At 43.4% G+C, this 19217-nt stretch overlaps 1 protein-coding gene across 2 annotated transcripts in view; it reads left to right on the plus strand.

The window, feature by feature from the left end:
• Positions 1-14756, plus strand: part of LOC124314647 (neuroligin-4, Y-linked-like) — a 43067-nt gene extending 28311 nt beyond the window's left edge. For both annotated transcript variants that reach the window (XM_046779904.1, XM_046779903.1), the window contains exons 5-11: positions 3000-3074; positions 3342-3467; positions 8289-8974; positions 11448-11641; positions 12968-13080; positions 13148-13558; positions 13633-14756. In XM_046779904.1, coding sequence (XP_046635860.1) covers positions 3000-3074; positions 3342-3467; positions 8289-8974; positions 11448-11641; positions 12968-13080; positions 13148-13558; positions 13633-14108 — 2081 coding nt within the window. In that variant the 3' untranslated portion in view covers positions 14109-14756. The remainder of the gene's footprint in view (positions 1-2999; positions 3075-3341; positions 3468-8288; positions 8975-11447; positions 11642-12967; positions 13081-13147; positions 13559-13632) is intronic.
• The last annotated feature ends 4461 nt before the right edge of the window (positions 14757-19217 follow it).

Raw genomic sequence — 19217 nt, forward strand, 5'->3', positions numbered from 1 at the left:
CCTAATGTGGAATGTCTATTCTGTCGCTCTTGTATACCCAGGGTGGCAAGAAGGAACGCGTCGACATCTATAGTAGAGTTGTAATTCCTCTTACACGAGGAACAACAACGAGCACGCAAAAGGGGGTGGGGATGGAATGGGTCGGAGAGAGGCTCTTGGCGGTGGCAAATGGGGCCCGGCGAAGAAAAATCGATGTTTAATATCCATCATCTTGGCTCGATTGTCAGCTATTAAATCGGCTTAGACGGCCAACAGCATATATATATAGTTATAGTGTATATACTATATAGCCGAGGATATATATATAATATCGCTGCTTCTATCTTTCGTCTCCCGTATATACCGCGCAAGGCGCGCAGCACTATAGTCACTATATAGAGCAGTGGCGCACTCAAAGGCTTGGCTCTCTACTATATCGTCGGGTCCGACGAGGGCACCATTAGGATCGGGCATTGATTGATCGCCCGGGTGATTCCTTTTTCTTCCCCCCTTTTTTCATCATCATCTCTTTTCTCTCTCTTACTCCCCGTGTATAGTCCACACACACACACACACTTGTGCTTCTTCTTTTTTCTTTTCTTTCTTGTTGTGCCCTTCTGTTTTCCCTTTCTCTCTTCCTCATCTTCTTTCACACACAATCGCCGCTGCTGCTATACAATTCCACTGGTAAACTTGATCCCCCCACAAAAAACCGACAGGTTTTTTTTCCCTTTTCTTTTTCTATTCGTTTCAGACTATTTACTTGCTAACGCTGAACTGAAACAAACGCGCAAAGAAATCGTTCGTTAAGACGGCCGTCGCTTACTTTTTACTTGCATACAGTGCGCCTACGCACTGAGCTAAAAGGGGGGAAAAGGTCGACAAGTGTAGTCTTTGTAGACCCATCAACGAGTCGTCCAATCACGAAATGGCAGATTGAGAGCAGCATCAAAGGGCATTGGCCTTTGCCTTATCCTTTTCACTTTCCTCTCTCCTCCACTCGCTGGTATTTCTCGCAACTATACATGCTGTAATATGAACGGTGGTACATATCTTAGCGTACACTTCAGTCAAACAGCCGAACGCTGAAAGCATAGAAGAGAGTTGGGATCGTAAAAGAAATCAGAAGGAAAGAAAAACATGGAGATGGGGGGAGCGTGATCGCTCAGCAGCGGTATAGTCTTTGCTAGTTCTTCTTTCCTTCATCCGCCTCTGATTCATCTTGTTGGTTTGTTTTTGTTGGTTTTGGGTTATGCCAAGGGTCTATACTTCGCCCTGAAATCATAGCAATCGAAGCAAAAAGCTGCAGAGAGACCTAAGGGGAAGAAAGAAAGGGGGAAAAAAAAACGACGTGGCCTTTTTTGGATGCTGAGACACGTGTCACCACAGATTGGAATAGAGGCTGGTAATAAGCGGCTGCGCAGCAGTATCCAGTCAGCTGTGATGGAGACCATCTATCTATCGAGAGAAAGGGGATCGGATATAAGGCGGACCGGTTATTTGTCAGATTTCCGTGACGCCATGTCAGCAATATGCCCAAAAATTTCTTATTACATCATACCATCATTTTTGAGACTACGTAATGTGGCTCCGTGATGTTCAATCGATGGACGTGCGAAATGAAAGTTGAATTTTCCCCCGACGGATTAGAAATATCTCGATTCAATTATCTGTATACGACCCCAAATTATCTTTGAATGGTCCTTTTGATTTCCTGTGATTCGTTTCTCATTCCTTTTCCTCCGTCCAAATGAATTTCCAAGTTGGACCGAACATTCCATTCAATTTGGCTGGTTCGGCTTGCAGCTCCATGGCGAACTGGGGGGAAAAGAAAGAAAGTCATAGAATCAGATTACCGGAGCAATACTCGCAAGAAAACAATATAAACGAGGTCGAATAAAAGATGCACAATATCAATTACTTGACTGCAGCTACAGATACTAGCTGCCACCGATATACGGCCCGGCTCGGTAATCAAGTTTGCGAGTTCCAAGTATATCAGTCCTCGATTGGGCGGAATGCGACGGACGAGAATCCGTAATATCGAACTCTCGCTCCAGATGGATGCATCCTATACGTAAAAATGTATACATCTATAGATGTATAGGCTAAAACTTGATTGCCAACGATGCGATGGCGGGAGAGATCGATGCGGCGGACTGCGCGCGCAGATATTCAGATTTGATGATTAATAAACGCGGTATTACAGTCGTCGTCCAGTGCAGCAGAGCGTATTAGTGAATGCACGCCTAAATCATCAAGTTTCGTAACCTAATACAGGCTGCTGGCCTACCATTAGGGAGATGCCGCGGCTCTTATAATTCGGTTGCAATTAACTTGGGTGCAAACCGACTGGCAGCACTACTACTACTACTATATGAACTTTGCCCCATTCCTTTTGCCACCATAAGCAAGTCCGTTGACGTGTGATGCAGTCAGTCACGAAAGTCGCCCAACGGTCGCCAGCTCGCCACCCATGCGTATAGGTTAGACCAGAATATAACCGTGGGCTGAACTGTGTATTTTTTTTTGTTGTGTGTGAAAGGAGTGAAGAGACAGTGGGACGGTTTATTAAAGAGAAAGATGATGTGAGTTGTCGTTCGTATTCCTGAGAATTTCTCGGTCGAGCGATTCAGTGAGAATCATAACTTTGAATTCATAATAATGCAGCGCAACTTATTGCACTTTGCATCTGTGCTATACACAGTCTGTTTATACATATATCATAAGCAACACGGGAAACGGCCTACATTATTAGTTTCGTGCGTATATTTATAGAGCAGTCCACATAGCCAGGATGATCAAAGGAAACTTTGCGGTCGTTATGGTATACCATTTCTTTGTTTGCGAACTCTTCCGGCTTCCCTACGCCGCCCAACAACAAAAAATATCAAAGAAAAAATGTAGACTATTAAAAAGTAATGCAGTATGTTTTGTCTTTTGGCATGTCGTTGGAAAGAGAATAAACCCAAAATATTATGACTAATCAAAGTGTCTGTCCATATTTTGTTTATCCGCAGGTTTCCTCAACATCGGTCGCTGGCCGAAGGGCAAACCTCGTTTGGCCAACTTTGGATTAATGGATCAAGTTGCCGGTATTTATATCTAAACTTTAATTGCATTTGCGCCCACACAATCCCCACAAATGTGTAAAGTAAACTGTCGGTTCTGTTTTTTCTTTTTCTTTTTTGTAGAGTATTAATGTAATTAAAAGGGCTTTACCTAGTGTAGCGTGTTAATTATTTCTCTCTCTCTCTCTCTCTGACGAGCTAATAGCCATGTTTAGACGGTTGATTTCGATGCTGATTACAGTTCTTTTGTTTTCTTTTCTTTATCTCTATTTTGTTTATTTCACGGCGAAGCTTTGCATTGGATTCAAGAAAACATTCAAGAATTCGGCGGAGATCCGTCTCGGGTGACGCTGGTCGGATTCGGAGCCGGTGCAGCCTGTGTTCATTTCCTGATGACGTCACCTGCCGTCGTCAACGGTAACAAGTGTTTCATTATCTCTACCTATTCGACTAACGTACGTCATCGAAAAAAAAAGAATGCTGGAAATCCCTTTGATGATTTCCAGGGCGGTTTTTTTTTTGTTCTTAAAAATTCTCATTTCGAGAAATCGCCGTCAGGGCGAACTTGTCTGAATTCCAATTTCTCACGTCTTTTGTCTGAGTTTAAAAGAGAGAAGAAAGGAAATAAGAAAATGAAACGAAGAGGACGAGGATGAAGAAGAGGAAAGAGAGCCGGTGAAGATAAAGAAACGTCATTTTCTAGTTCGGCTTCAGCTAGCAGAGGATGCCAGCCGCTTATTTCTTTGATTTTCTTCGCCACGCGTTCGTAATTGGTTTCTCTTTTTTCTTTTTTTTTTTTAAGACCTGCAGACCTAGGGCACTATCGTGTAGACACTAGTTCTTTGCACAGGGGCCGCTTATTCCGCCCTGCTCGCTTGATTTCCTCTCGGCTCCCATTACTTGAGCGGAAAGTGATAGATAGATATAGACAGAGAGGGTCGCCGAGGCAAAGAGTGGTGGCGGCTTTGGTGGTGGTGAGACTTTAAATACAACAAGCGAAAACCAGCAGCAGCAGATAGAGGGGACAACCCGTTTCTTTTCTTCGCTTCCCCCCTTTTCTTCCCATTTCAATCAAAGGCCACGCCTGTCAGACTCTGCTGATGCCACACAGGCGACGAACGGAGAAAAGAAAAGCGAATCTATTCTATTCTCCATCATAGATCCCCCGTCTTTCTCTCTCTCTCCACAGTTCGTATAAGAGCGATGACGCTTCGTCGACACTCTTCAAAGGGGAAATCTGATTGTCTCGTCGTACCATACACACCCCTTTATTCCATCTGATGTGTGTGTGTGTGTGCGCGCCTATTTGAATTGGGGAAGGGCGCAGATCTATCTCAGTTGACTTGAGGCTTAATTGCCGGGCGCTTGAAAAACCTGATTATTTGAAAAATGCCACACGCCGCCGTGACGCTCGGACTATTCAAAACATGACGCCAGAGTTTTCGTTTGATTGATATATGCCGAAACGTAAACCCCGCCAGCGGCGGCCTTTATTATTCGATTGCGTAACGCCGCTTTTGAAATACGCGCGTCAGTTAATAATTCCTTTATGTAGTTCACATAATTCACCAACTCTCCCCAAAAAAACCGCATTTGAAATGTCAAAGATCATTGCTTTTATGCGGCTCAGGATATCCCGATAAACGACGTATACAGGCGTGCCCACTGAATTTCCTTGCCATTCGACTTTTGCCTTTCGCCCAAAGTCTCTGAGAAAATATCGCGCCAGGCTGTTTGTGCTTGTCTAAGCTTTAGCAAGATGGATGTATACCTATACCGTCGTCTTAGTAACTTCCATCTCCTTTTCATCTCTCACCTCGACATCGACGTCTCTTTCGCGTGTTATTCGACACGCCTAGGCTGCCAAACAAATCGTTCTCTCTGCCCTTATTCCAGGAAGAAAAGAAGCCGTTGGTGTTGATACCTCGCGCGATATATATATTCTTCGCCCTCCCAAAATTTCAGTATGCACATTCCCCGAACTGTGTGAGCCAGGAGCCAATACGCCAGCTGGTTCAATAAGAGCAAACAGCACATATGTAGAATATCTTGTGGCGGAGATTTGCCAAAGGAGAGAATTCTATTCTATTCCGCGTGTGACTAGCAGCTGTGACCTCTTCTTCTTCTTCTACCAGCCTATATGGACTCACTCAGTCTGGCACACACACAAAAAAAAAGAAATAAAAAAAAAATTGTGTTTGTACAAAGTCGGAAAAGAAAGGAACTGGACACTGCTGGTAGAGTATTAGCCGCTGGCCATACAATTCGGATAAAGGGAGGGCTTCTTCAGATCAAATACTCGTATATGGCTATACGATCTAGAAATCGCCGTGTAAGTAACTTTTCTTTTTCCGTCTGATGTCGGGTGACGTCTCGAGCCACTCTCTCCCTCCTCCCTATTGTGAGTATTACAAAGGTCGACAGGGAAATCTCCTTGCCAGGACAAAATTGAATCCAAACTTGCAATAAAAGTGAAAGTGCTACGTTGTGGGTTTGTTTGTTACCTAAAAGTCTATACTTCCCTAAGGCTATTGTGGACATAGCCGACAGAAAAACTTGGCGATTTCTTATTCAATTCGGTGCGTATGAAAAGGTTTCGAAAGAGCGATAGAATCGACACACATAAATATGCGTTAGTGCCAGAGTCAGCAGAATTATTAGGACCTCCGAAATTTATACTCTTAATTTTTCCCCCCTTGCTCTTATATTTTATTCCCCGCGAGCGTTGTTGCCCCCCGACAACTGGAATAATTCACTCCGCGTTATAAGCCAGTAATGCATTATCATGTTAATTAGATTTGGGATGATCGAGTTGGAAGGGGGTCATGCAGTCCAGTTTCTCTCAGTCCAAGTCACCTTAATCATGGCCTACAGAGCCAAAAAACTTTGGCAAATAATAACAGCAACAGCTCGAGATGTGTATGGTACGTCCCACACGGCATTTCTGCGAATAGTGCCTTTTGACCAGGATTTACATGGGCATAGTGCCGAGAAAAGCTGCCCGCGAAGAAGGAACAAACAAAAAAATAGGATGTCTACATTGTAGGATTGGGTCTAGTCTTCTTCGAAGTGTCTGGAATCGAGGAGTTACTCGAGAGAGTTTTCAGAGGACTACATGCAATCTGGCCGACGGATTTTGTTATTCTCTTTGATTCAATTCTTGGAATCCGAAAGTGGAAGCTACGGCTGCTACTAGGGGATTGGGTGGAATGGCTCGCTACTATCTCTATTCCCTTTCAGTCTGGATCAAAAACACCCCTCTCTGACACAAAAGAAAAACAACTCGTAAAATTGTGTTGACCGAATTGGCAAAAATCGAAACTTTTTTTCTTCATCTTTTTTTTCTTCCCCCAAATGCGGGAGTGGAGAGCTTTGGCGAAAAGATATCGATCTATTTTTTGTTGTCCTCTTTTTTTATTCCATTATAAAAGGCACATGCTACACAATACGAAAGCCCCGCATTTTCTCTTTTTACCTCGGAATTTCTTTACTGCACTCTCTGTCTGGCCCTGCGTATTGATTGGGTGTAGAGCAGAGCGGCCGCTGTGCCTCGGCCAGCATATTAGGGTCTGGAGCAACATCTTCAACCGAACCGATCCTTTATACTGGTAGCGAAGCAGACAAACCATCAGCCGAGCTCCGCGGCCACACGCTAATAGCCGCAGATCTCTTTATATAGATATAGAAAAGACGGCGAGACAGTGATTGATGCTCGTCTGCGGCTGTTGCGCTTCCACGCTGTGTTGCGTAAGCTTAGACTCACCACCACATCCACAGTGAGCTGGATTATGGATTGGGTCTCTCTGTGTGTATGTGTACACAACATGGTCTCTGCTGCTGCTGTGTGTGTGTGCTGCCTAAAGAAAATCGGATGATGAAGAGCGGCACGTATAGGAAACGCACAGCGGATGGCGAATCGAATGCACTAATTAGCGATCAATCTAGAGCTAGTCGGAGCTATATGTATGCCGTCTTCTTTGACATTGCCAGGGATGGACAAATGGATGGCCTGCTGGACAAAATCCCGCCGTCACTCGATTGAAAGCCCAGATATGGACCTTTTTCTCTCTCTCTAAATAGAGTAAAGAATCGGCTTCCCTCCTTTTACGACGTCCCTCTTTTAGAAATGTTCCCCCAAATAGATCCTGGCGTCTCTTGAATGAAGACCCACATAATCCGGCCGTTTGTTGACGCAGCCCCATCGTACCGAGTCGCGTAAATAACAAAGAGCGTGCACGATGAATGAAAGAAGAAGTAGAAAAAGAAAACAAACATCTTCCCGTGATGTATGGGGTGTTCATTACTACTCTTGGAGGCCAGTTGAAGCACAGCGGCGGCGGCAGCGGCCAAGTCGCACGCATGTGATTTAGACGACTCGGATATTTCCTCGCATTTCCCGGGCTGCTACTCGCCTCCCCCCCCCCCCCCCCCTTGACAATCTATACACATTGTCTTGCATAGGTTTTCCATTCTCCAACCGCAGACGAGCTTTGCTTTACTTATTGCTTGACTTTTTGGGTTTTTGGCGAGGCAGGACTGTCTCCTTTTATCTATACTTGTGCACCGCCGCCGCTGCCAGACTCTTGTAAATCCCCGGTAGAGATCAAACGCCCGCAGCCACCGCCGGCGGCGGCGGTTAGAAAAGTCACGATGAGAGTTAGACGTAGCGGCAGTCGTAATAAATGTATACCCCACTGTGTCCTAATATTCATTTATCGTCTGGGGTCGCTGGCGTAAAAGGCCTGCAACGTGCATGAGCTGCTGGGGCAGAAACTGCAGTGCTGATACGTTCATTACTAATTCCAACGGCGAAGATGTCTCCCTATTTTCCTCCCCGATTCTTCCCTTATTTTATTTTATTTTTTTTTTCATAGCTAACTTTTAATAGGATTATCGGCGTCGGGTATAATATAGACGCAGCTTGGAATCTCGGATAGCCTTGCCTCTCTTTAGTTTGGGATGAAAAAGTTGCCCAGCACCAGCTCATCGTCGTAACTTCGTCTCTCTCTCTTTCTATTGAATCCATGCAGCACCAGATGGCTGACTGTGTATGGCGTATCCTATAAACTAATGCGAAGAGGCATAGCAAAACTTTTTTTATTCCCGTCGCTCTTCTCTGGCGCGTCTTGATTGTGTTTATCAGTTTCGGGAATTCGGCGAATAGACAATAATAAAAATCCGGGCTTACTGTTATACGCCGGGACTCAATTGATTCATTTACTATTTGGATGTTTACAGGTTTGTTTCATCGCGGAATCATGATGTCAGGATCGGCGCTGGCGTCTTGGGCGCTGGTTAACGACGCCAACGATGTGGCACTTCAAGTGGCTCAAGCGGCTGACTGCGTCCATTTGGTTGGTGATCGAAGTGACTCGGAGACGATACTCAATTGTCTGCGCGACGCCCCGTTGGAGCGGATCGAGCAAGCGGCGGCCAAAGTGGGACGGCCGGGATCCTTCCGTCGGTTCCGCACCATATTCGGACCGAGCATCGACGGTGTGGTCATCCGTGGCCAACATTTCGGCACTGGGTCGTCATCGTCGGGAAGTGGAGGTCCGAGAAAGCGGAGCGAAGACGGCCGGCCCACTTACGATTGTCTCTTTGGTGTGTCCGGATTCGAATCGTCTTTCCAATTGTCGGAATCGGCCAGTGAACAAGGACTGGACGGTGTCGAACGGGACCTGCTGCTCCGGTCGTTTGTAGCCGACACTTACCGGTTCCACCAGACCGAGATCTTCCTGACGTTGGTCAACGAGTACACGGACTGGGAGCGGACAGTGCAACATCCCATCAGCATCCGAGAATCGACTGTGGAGGCGCTGAGCGACGGACAGTTTGTGGCGCCGGCCATCCTGTTGGGCGACACGCTCACTTCACCAGATAAAAACAGCTACTTTTACGTCATAGATCCGGCCATTATTCAGGTATCAGACGACGGACTCATTTTCTTCTTCTTTGAATCTTTGCTCAACTGGAACCGAAATTTTTATTTCTCTTTTTCGCTCGAGTTTTTTTCCTTCAAATGGAAAGCACTCTAAAAAATGGAGATCAAACTTTTCCATAGAAAATTGGCTAGACGGATAGATAAAAAAAAATTTTTATTGCCAAGTACCTAACGTTTATAACTGCTGCGAAACGTTGTAAAAAGAAAAAAAAAAGTAATGCGATAGTATAGAGAAAACGATATGCGACAGGAAATTTCATATGCAACGAGCTTTGGATATGAGCAGAAAAAGAAAACTAGTCCCTTCTCACTTTCTGTGTCTTTTATGTCCAGATCCTTTGGAGATATGGCACATATAAACCCTTTAGATCGAAGCGATAGAGGGAGTCACAAGTGGAACCACATGCGAAATTGAAATCCGCCATGTTCTTTCTTCATTTTTTTCTCTCTCTCCCTCTCTTCTCCGTATATAAGGGCTAGTTATATAGCTCAGCTCATCTTTATGTATGTCTGTATTATTTTCGCTTTCCAGATAGCGATCCGTGTGTATTGAACCGGATGTAACGGTCCAAGTCATCTTTATCGAATTATCGACCGCCATATTCTCCAAGCCGGAAAGGAGGCGAATAGGATCCAAAGAAACATATATTAAAATAAAAAATTTTTTTAAAAAAGATGCATCAGTTGGAGATGCGGTCGGCGTCTTTTATACATGTATATATGACGTCGTTTATGACGACATAAAGCCACTCGACTCGTTCAGGGTTCAACTCTCAATTAGCAAAGTTATTGGCAAAAGTCACGAGCGTGTGCGGGGGCAGAATTTGAATATTGGACAAGAGCGGATGGAGACGGAATGGGCGAAGGCGAACAAACTGATGAAAGATATGGGATGCCGCAAGGGCCAACTGCTTTATTTCAGTTCCGCATCCAATGGCGGGAGAGTTATCTAGCATACAGGCGACGTCAGCAAAAGGGAAACTTGTCACTTCAATTGCAAGGGAGCCTTTCTTTGCACTGCACCTAGTTGCTGCTGGAGCCTATTCTATACACCCGCCAAAGTAACTGTTTCCTTCCGGAAATACATGCAACTTCATAGCTATGCTGCTGAACTGCTGCTGCTGCTATTGTGACGATACGAATAATGAATCGAGGGACCAGGCTGCGCGTACCAACTGGACCGAAGACGTTACACTATACTATCCCCTCTCAACTTTTCGAAGAGAAGGTTTTGCCAAACTTGAAAACGAAGCAGCAGCCAGCCAGCCTGCCTGCCTGCCTCCATACGGTTGTATCATACTGTCACTGTGTGCCAAAGTCGTCGCGGATGTTTGGCCATCTGCTGTTCCCCTGAGCACGTAGTGCAGTCTCACAAGAATATTGAAATAGTCCCTTCTTCTTTTTTAAAGAAAATTTCAATTTTCCTCCTTTTGTCAGTTGGCGTGGGGGGGGGGGGGAAATAACGCCAAACGGCGCACAATTTTATTGAACGCCGTAGTACTATACACGTAGAGAGATAATTGGGCAGTGACACGCATATGCCAACCGTTTTATACCCGTGAATGTCTCCGGCACTTTTGTACAATAACGAAGGGATCGATGCGAATGTTTGAATGTTTGATGTCTCCGCTCACTGTGTCAATAGACACGGTCGGGTGTAAATTTCGTTCATTGTACCTGAATTGGTAGTTTCAGGCTGTACTTAAAGCGACTGAGTGGAGTGCGAACGGGGCGGGGTAGCGTATATTTTTCCGCATAGGAAAGTGCCTAGATGTCGAGTAGTGTGCGTATAGAGACGTATAACTCTATAAAAGCGCATTGAATTAAAGCTCGCAATTCCAGAGCCAATTTCTCGACAGCATGAAATGACCCGCCGGGTCATTAGTAAGTTATTGCCGCTATCGCTATTGCCGACCTCCCCTAAAGTGCTGCTTAGTTCCTTTACTATTCACTCGTTTCTCTTTTCTCTCTCGCTCTCGCTTTCTCTCTCTCTCTCGCACACAGCACAATAACACGAGATCGTAAGTTCATCAGTGTCTATATGCGAGCCCCGCTATATAGTCGTTCTTCCATCCAGCAGCTACATAATAAATGGATGGGAATAAACTGATGGCGAAAAAAAGAATAACTAAATACGGCGACAAAGAACAGACCTTTTTTTTTACAACAGCCGGTCTCTACATAGTAATGTGATATATATATGCTCTACAATCGATGGTGGAATTATATTCCGGCACTAAAAAAAAAAGTTCTAATGATTAAAAAAAAAACGATCGTGTTTCTTTTCTTTTTTTATTGTCGACGATAAAATTCGTGTAATTTTATTCGATTCCTTATCGGGGTCGCTGTACGCTCTATTTCTCAATTTGAAACACAAAAGTCTATACTATGTCTATAGAGCACTGTAATATAACCCTAATAATTACAACTTACCTTATTGGTGATTCTCGCAGAGACCGCAGGCTGTGCACGGCTTAGAGTTGTCGCTAGTGTTCGGCTCGGCCTTGCTGACGACCAATGGATTAGTTACTTCAGGAGGAAGCTACTCACAGCAGCAGCAACCGTACAACCGTAATTACTCCAGTAAGCAGGATGCTTCCTATTCGGAAGCCATCATGACTCTCTTCGCCAACTTTGCTCGTTCCGGGTAAGTCTTATTGCGCAACTTTTTGTGTTCGATTCTGAGGGGCATATAAAGAACAAAGGGAAACGACAAAGGAAGTAGCTAGAAAGGACGAGCCCTGCGAAATAGCGAGTAATATACACAGCACGAGATCGTTTCGGGCAAGGAGAATATCGGAAAGCGTACACATAAAAAAACGTTAAGTCTCAGTCGGATATCTTTGTAACGGTAATAACATTTAATAGGCTATGATGTATATAGATGGTCCCACGGTCCGTTGCGTCCATTGTGATTACACGGGATTACACTTCTTGTTGTCATCCATCATTCGCTTCCAAAACGAATCTTTCTCTCCCAGTTTCAATCCGGGAGAGAGAGTCGGCGATGGGACTCTGTCGCCAGAACGTGTTATCCCCCAACACGGTTTTATCCAGCGCAGTGTTGCTCTTCTATAACAATCACCATCACGCGGCGAAAGGAAACAAGAATGTATTAAAAGCTTAGATCGTATTACACCGTAAATATATAGTAGTACGTATACAGACGTCTACATCTCACGAAAGGATATTTTGTGATATAGGAAAAGAGATTTCTCAGTCGGAAATCGATGGAGACTATTTGCCGACAAAAAGTGATAATCAAATAGACAAATCTATTTGTTTGGAAAGAGACAATTTCATTCAGGTTAATTACAAAGTTTCGGATGAAAAATCCGCAAATGCTTTTACATTATAAACTTTCTTCTTCGCAAGCGCAATTTTGTTGATAAAATATTGATAAAGTAACAAGCTGTGTATAAGTAGGAGTAAGGTACGTAAATATTTATCTTTTGTAAATTTTTTATTTTCATCTCTCGAGTTGAACTCGGATGTTTTGCATAAAGCAATTATTTTTCTGCCAGCTAGTGGCTGGTAGAAATGAGTAGAATTCAAGTTTGATCTAAACTATTGTCATTCCGAAATACATACAGTACTTGACGGCGCTTGACGGATGGAGGGCCGGGTCGAGCTCTAAGTTTTCTGTCGGGAGAAGAAAAAATCACACCGTGTGATTGTAAAGTTTGGCTGTGTCGTCAGCGACGACGACGACGGCCGGGGTCGCAAAAGTTTTGAAGTCAACAGCGCACAAGTGAAAAGCGCCGAGCAAAAATATAAGAAAAAAGAAAACCAATGTCAATGCTGTTTGCGGCTAACGGGGGTTGCCCTTTGATCTATTGAAACTTTTTGTGTTAATTATTGACTTAATAGAAAGCGTGCATCGAATCAATACGAAAATGATATCGATTGATTCTTGGGTCAAAGCCATTCATATCTTTTTTCCGTTCGTTTTTTTTGTTTGTTGCGACAACAGGAATCCAAACGAACCGCAAGATGAGAAACTTCGCTTGTCCAAGGAGCGCAATCGTTTCAAGAGCGTCAATTGGGAGCCGTACGATAAGAAACAGAGAAAGTACATGGAAATTGGTGAGTTTATACTTTTATAAATTTTTCATTTGATTCGTAAATTCTCAACGTTTGATTGAAACCACAGGATCCAAGCCGAAGATGAAAAGTCAATTCCGTGCTCATCGCATGGCCGTCCTCTTGCAATTGCTGCCCGAGTTGCAGCGGACGGGCCAGCACGACGTCCAACAAGGCCACGGAATCCTGACACCCGAAGGGCTTGAAACAGCCGGAACTGGATCCGGCCTGTCTCTGCCGGCGTGGGTCAACGGGTCATACATAGACGTAACTAAAGAGCGATCAACGCCTTCCGGAACCAAAGAAGTCACTTGCGTCGTCCCGCAGCCTCACACCCCAACTGCTTCTCCGTCAACGTCAAACGCGACCACCACAGTCAACAACGGATCGTCGCCGCAGGGTTCGCAAGCCGGAAACTCCGGTTCGGTCACGGCCATAAGCGATTCCACCGTCTACTCGACGGCTCTGAGCGTGACGATAGGTATAATTAAGCTTCCTATAATCAATTTTGTTCACGTCAACTAATAACCAGATAATGCTAATGAATTTCGATAGCCATTGGTTGCTCACTGCTGATCCTCAACGTGCTGACATTCGCCGGGCTTTACTACCGCCGAGATCGCCGACGACAGCAGCAGCAATTGGCCCAGCATCAAGCCGGTGCTAATATGCAGCGCTCCGTCAGCGACATGTCGCACAGCATGCTGACTTCCGTCAACGGAAGCATCATGCGGAGCCACACTCCCGGTGAAACCGACTGCGAGACCCTTTTCCTGCAGACGCCGCCGTCGTCTTGCAACGGCTCGTCAACGATTTTGAAGTCGGGCGGAGTCGGTACCGGCGGAGTTGTGGCCAATACCCCGACCGGCAATTCCGGCGGTCCGGGCACCCTGCAGCGCCAGAGGTGCTGCGATTACGTCACCATCACGTCGCCCAACGTGGAGATGAGCGGACCCGTTTCAGATCGATCCCTCCTCGACGTCCGATACGATCTCTCCAGTCCCATCCCACCTGATAAAGATTTCCTCTGAAAACGCATCATTCCAAAATTTCACCCATAAATTGATGGATGGAATTTTGTTCGCAAGATTCCTTAAATATGTATTACATTGTAATTCATTTAAATGTATATATACTACATACACACACGCGTATTTTGTATATGCATACTATTACTCCCCCTCTCCTCGTGCCAGTATTCCAACACATTTGTTTTGGGAACGACTCTTTTCAAAATAATTTGATTTCGTGTCGTGTGCGCTTGTTTGACAAGCATTTCTGTGTGCAACACATTCCGTCTGTATTTGGTTTGTATAATCATATAATATCCTTGAAAATCCCCCAAAAAGTGGCAGCGTATATACGCCTACCATACACATATGCATAATACGTGTAACTAACCCCTTATTCTCAAATCAGCCCGTATATGCTCCCGTATATTCATTCATTCTCATAAATGACGAGTTTTGATTCTGAAGGATTGTTGCCAAACGTTTTTCTGTGCCCCTTCCCCCTTTATAACCGGGCGTGACTATACGGTGCGTACGTGCCAGAGTCGAATGAGCGATGCAAGATCACACGATATATTATATATGCTGGATTTCTCTGGAATATATACTATAACTTTAAAATATTTACTTGGAGAACCCGAAAGGAATACACTTGCATCACGAACTTGAGCGGGAAAGAGTTTTCAGCACGTGACATTTATACGGTTTGACCGACTCTCCTCGGGCACCGAGTTGATAAGATTCCGCAGTGAGAGGGGGAATAGTGAAGGTATATATAACTTATTTGAACATTGGCTTGTGGGTAACGAGTATAGTACACATAGAGGGTTTATCCTCCGGCGCTTCGGAGTTTCGCCAAATGAATATGCCGGAATAATAATGCGGGAACATTCGAAGCGATTTATATTATATACTAGTATAGGGCTATACTGTAAGTAGCCCTATAATGTAATTAGTATAATTCCAATAAGAAAAAAGACCACTAGTAAAACCATCACTTGTTTTCAGTTCAGTCGACTAAATCAATGCTTCATTTTGTTTCGAATAAGCAATATACTATATCGATTAGGGACTTTGGGTGGTGTAACACAAGCTCAAATTCGTAATTTGTACCTCACATGTTGATTTCCTTAGCATTTACAACATTGCGTCGCATGCACCGATGGACACTCAAGGAAATTTCAATTGCGTACTGTTTCCGCAATGCCCAGTCAGTGTTAATCAATTTACAGTGTTGTTTGTAGTGCCGTATTGATTTTTGATATTTTCAAGGATAAGAGAAGATTGCGTCGTCCATAAAAATATAAGCCAAAAGCAGACACAAGTTCTTTCAGCTACGACAAAAGATGCAATCCGTTCCATTTTCATTCACAGAAGAAAGCCAAGTTTTTGCGAGTTTTTGAGTCTATAAAACATTTTATATGTGCGTGTATATACGTATATCTGTCTTCATCTGGATTTAACAGGAAAAAAGTACGAATCTTGCGCCAGAACGACGAAAAATTCTATCAAGTTAAAGACAACATAGTATTGATTCAGTCAGTGACATTCAAATGATTTTTTTTCTAGCCGGAGAAAAGGTTAAAGGGGACATTTGCCGGCACGTGAATTAAACGTCCATATATATCCATTCCGGCGTTCCCGCCCGGGTTTTTTTTTTGTGGAAGGTAACTGTGTAACGGAAGAATCCTTTTCTGTCGACGCCATGAATTCAGTGTTCCTCCCGGACCGGAAAAAAAGAGAAAAGGCGAACATTTGGATTGATTCACGCAGTCGTTTTCCGTAACAAATGAGCGCCTGTTCCAGACAGACTTTGGCAACAGCCATCAATATATATGGAACAGTTGGTGGTTGCAATGGGAGGAAGGCATGAAAGGCCAGAAGCCAATCTGGTCGTCTCCATGGTATAGGGAACCAGTGTGGAAAAATAGGATTACAAGATCGCCTAGCTATTCAGCTCTCTATATCCGCACTAGAGACTATATGACGTAGAGTGAATCAGTCGGTTTCTTAAGGGTTTGACTGTACTAGGCTGTACTGTATGCGTAGGTGGAAAGAAGAGAATAAGAGACCCCAAAATAAAAGATTTCCTGCTTCGTCGTCCTCTCGACTTCAGATCGATTCTAGGCCTAGAAATCCAATCGAGAGAAGAATGGAGCCGCTCCTGTAATCGAGCTCATTCGAGTGTGCACTCGCACTCCAACACAAAAGCAATTGAGAGTTTATATGCGTCTATTGAGAAGAATCCGCTCAATAGAGCATTTAATGGCTGTTTTTTTTGTGGGGAAAAAAATCCTTGCATGGGAAGGAAAGGCCTTTTTTTTTTGAATCAAAAGTGATGCACCGAGTCTAGTGAGGACCTAAATCTTATTATGGGACATTTTCAGTTCATATCTGTAGAAGAAAAGAAGTGAAACGAACACTGACGGTGCGCTCTCTACAAACAACCTCAAGTATATGTCTATGGCAAATAAGACGAGGACATCTGTATACGCACCGAGCAGCGCGCACAAAAGGTTCTATTTTTACACACTACATCATAAGTTCTTTCGTACTATATTCCCAGTTTTATATCAAGGCTTTTTTTCCGCATCGCAGGTGTTCGGCTGTGCAATTGACGTACAGTCAATTATAAAGAAGAAAAGAGCATCAAGAAGAGGCCTTGATGCGTGAGGCTGGATATTATACCAAACGAGAGGTGCTGCCATATTAATTCGGGAGTGCTGTTGTCTTCTTCGAAATGTAGAAATAGCTGCGACGATTGCAATGCTAAATCACACGCTCCGCTAGAAGTGAAATGTGCATCAATATTATACATATAGGTGGGACGCCTACACGAATAATTGATTAACTATTTCCTTTAACGAAGGTATAGCATTTTGTCGTTGACGTATATTTGATTTCGAGAATATCGCGAATGAAGCGTTTGTATTTTATGCGTTATTCCTGACTCTTATACCCGGAAAAGAAAACGAGTGCACAGCACGTGCCCAACTGACTATATGTTCCTTTTAACTATTCAAGTTGCCTGGATGAAATAACAGCCTGTGGACACCCTTGCCAACCCAACCAACTTCGATTATACAAAGTGCAATCTTGGATGATTGATGAATGTGAGGCGACTTCTATTCGTTCATTTAACTGTTCTAACGTTTTTATTTGTACGGTTTTATGCACAAACACATTTTCTATTTGAGTTTGCAGTTGAAATTACCTCAGCAGCATTGAATGGGGAAATGCTCGTCGAATGAAGTGAATAATGCAACTAGAATTCACTCGTGCGTGCTGTCAGGTATATAGTGGGGGCATTTGCCCATCTCCTCAGTCCTTATTACTGTTGTTGATTGTTTATAGCGGAATGCAACGCATTGCATCTCTATAGTGTACGCTTTTGTTTTAGTTGTTTCCTGTAACTCTTGTTTAACTTTCTATTGATATAACAGCTATAGTGTTGACTTCCTCATCACTCCATCGTTGTAATTATTCATCAACTTCTAATCGACATAATGCCAACGGTACAGGTTAGATATTGCGTTTACAGGATATTAAACTGCAATGGAGCATCGCTTTTCATTTAAAACAGCGAAGCACAATACAAACCACGAACAGAGCAGTACCTAATTACTATAAGTATATAGCTAGTATGATTTACCTAGAAACGAAGCTGATCTTCACGAGTTTTATCGTACCGATTTATACATAAGGCAAATTGTACTACTGGCAGAAATGCCTCTCTGATCGCTAGTACCAATCGTACACAACTGTCAAATAATGCTGCCAGTCTACTACCCACAGAGAATATTACGATCCATCTTGTCGAATCTCTATACCACGAATTGGAATTAGCTCGGTATATATACATGGTGTGTATATATATGTTGTATACAGCTAAGCGGATCATTTGCCCTTTAGCAGTTTAGCTACTAGTTAAAAATGCATTTCTTCCTTGGTAATCATATATGTATGTAAACCGGCTTTGTCCTAGTAGAATATAGTACATTATACTCCCAGATCCGTCCAACTATTTTGTTATGCTTCTGTAAGCGTGAAATCCGCTAGAATTCAAATATTTTGGATTATTTTGTCCGTCTGATTCGAGCGAGCGGCTTGGAATCCTAGCAACCAATCTCTCAGAGCTATACGTGAGCTTTTGTGAATAAAAGTAAAATTTGAAGTCTACAGTTTATAGTACAACTCTTCGATGGCCGAAGCGATATAAGATTGCCGTTCATACTCTTAAAGGTCATTAGTTGTTGGCGAGTTCTTCGTCTTTTACATCGTTATATTTTTTCTCAAAGCTTCGTCTATTGCTTGATCTATTCCGCCCACAGGTAAATAATGCACTTGCTGTGGCCAGCATGTGAATTTATTTCTATTTTTTTTTGCTGTTTCCTAGGTAGCCTTTTTTATTTTTCTGTAATCTTTATGTTCGCATAAAGAGGAAAACAAAAAAATCAAAAAGAACAAAAAAATAAGTCGACGCTTGGACTTCGTGTTGTGCGGTCGCGCGTGCCTGCCTGCGAGTGAGGGCCATGCAGTATGCATGTTAGATTGGGCGCATAAACCAGCAACTTGTAAATAAATATCATTAAAAACAAACAACATAACAGCACAGTATGATGCATTCATATATAGATGCATGCAAACACATTTGCCATTCAAAGGCTTTTTTGAAATTGTTTCTGATTTTCTGAAACTCTATCTCATAGAAATTATGATTATGATGATGGTGAGACTCGACACTCGAGCCAATATTTACATATGAAACTTAAGAAGCCAGTAATAGTCTGACGTCTGACCCAAAGGCTACTTCATGTCTTTGTGCCTTGTTGTGATTTACGCTTCCAATTTATTTTTGACAAAGTCATATTCATACATGTAATCTTTATTGAGGTAAAATTGCTACAAAAGTGTGGGATTGTCAGATAAATAACGCCGTCGATAATCTCGGGTGAAATTGATCAGAATTCAAAAACATTTTTGCTTAATGCTGCACTCTCCTGTCATCTTCTGGCCAAATGATACACTATGTATCAGAAGTTAGCCAAGAAAAGGACGTGGATTACTGAAAAAAAGGAAAAAGGAATAGGAACCATTTTAAATGTTTCGATAATACTGTATTTTTTTTAA

The sequence above is a fragment of the Daphnia pulicaria genome, chromosome 10 (genome assembly GCF_021234035.1).
Source record: "Daphnia pulicaria isolate SC F1-1A chromosome 10, SC_F0-13Bv2, whole genome shotgun sequence".
Classification (NCBI taxonomy): domain Eukaryota; kingdom Metazoa; phylum Arthropoda; class Branchiopoda; order Diplostraca; family Daphniidae; genus Daphnia; species Daphnia pulicaria.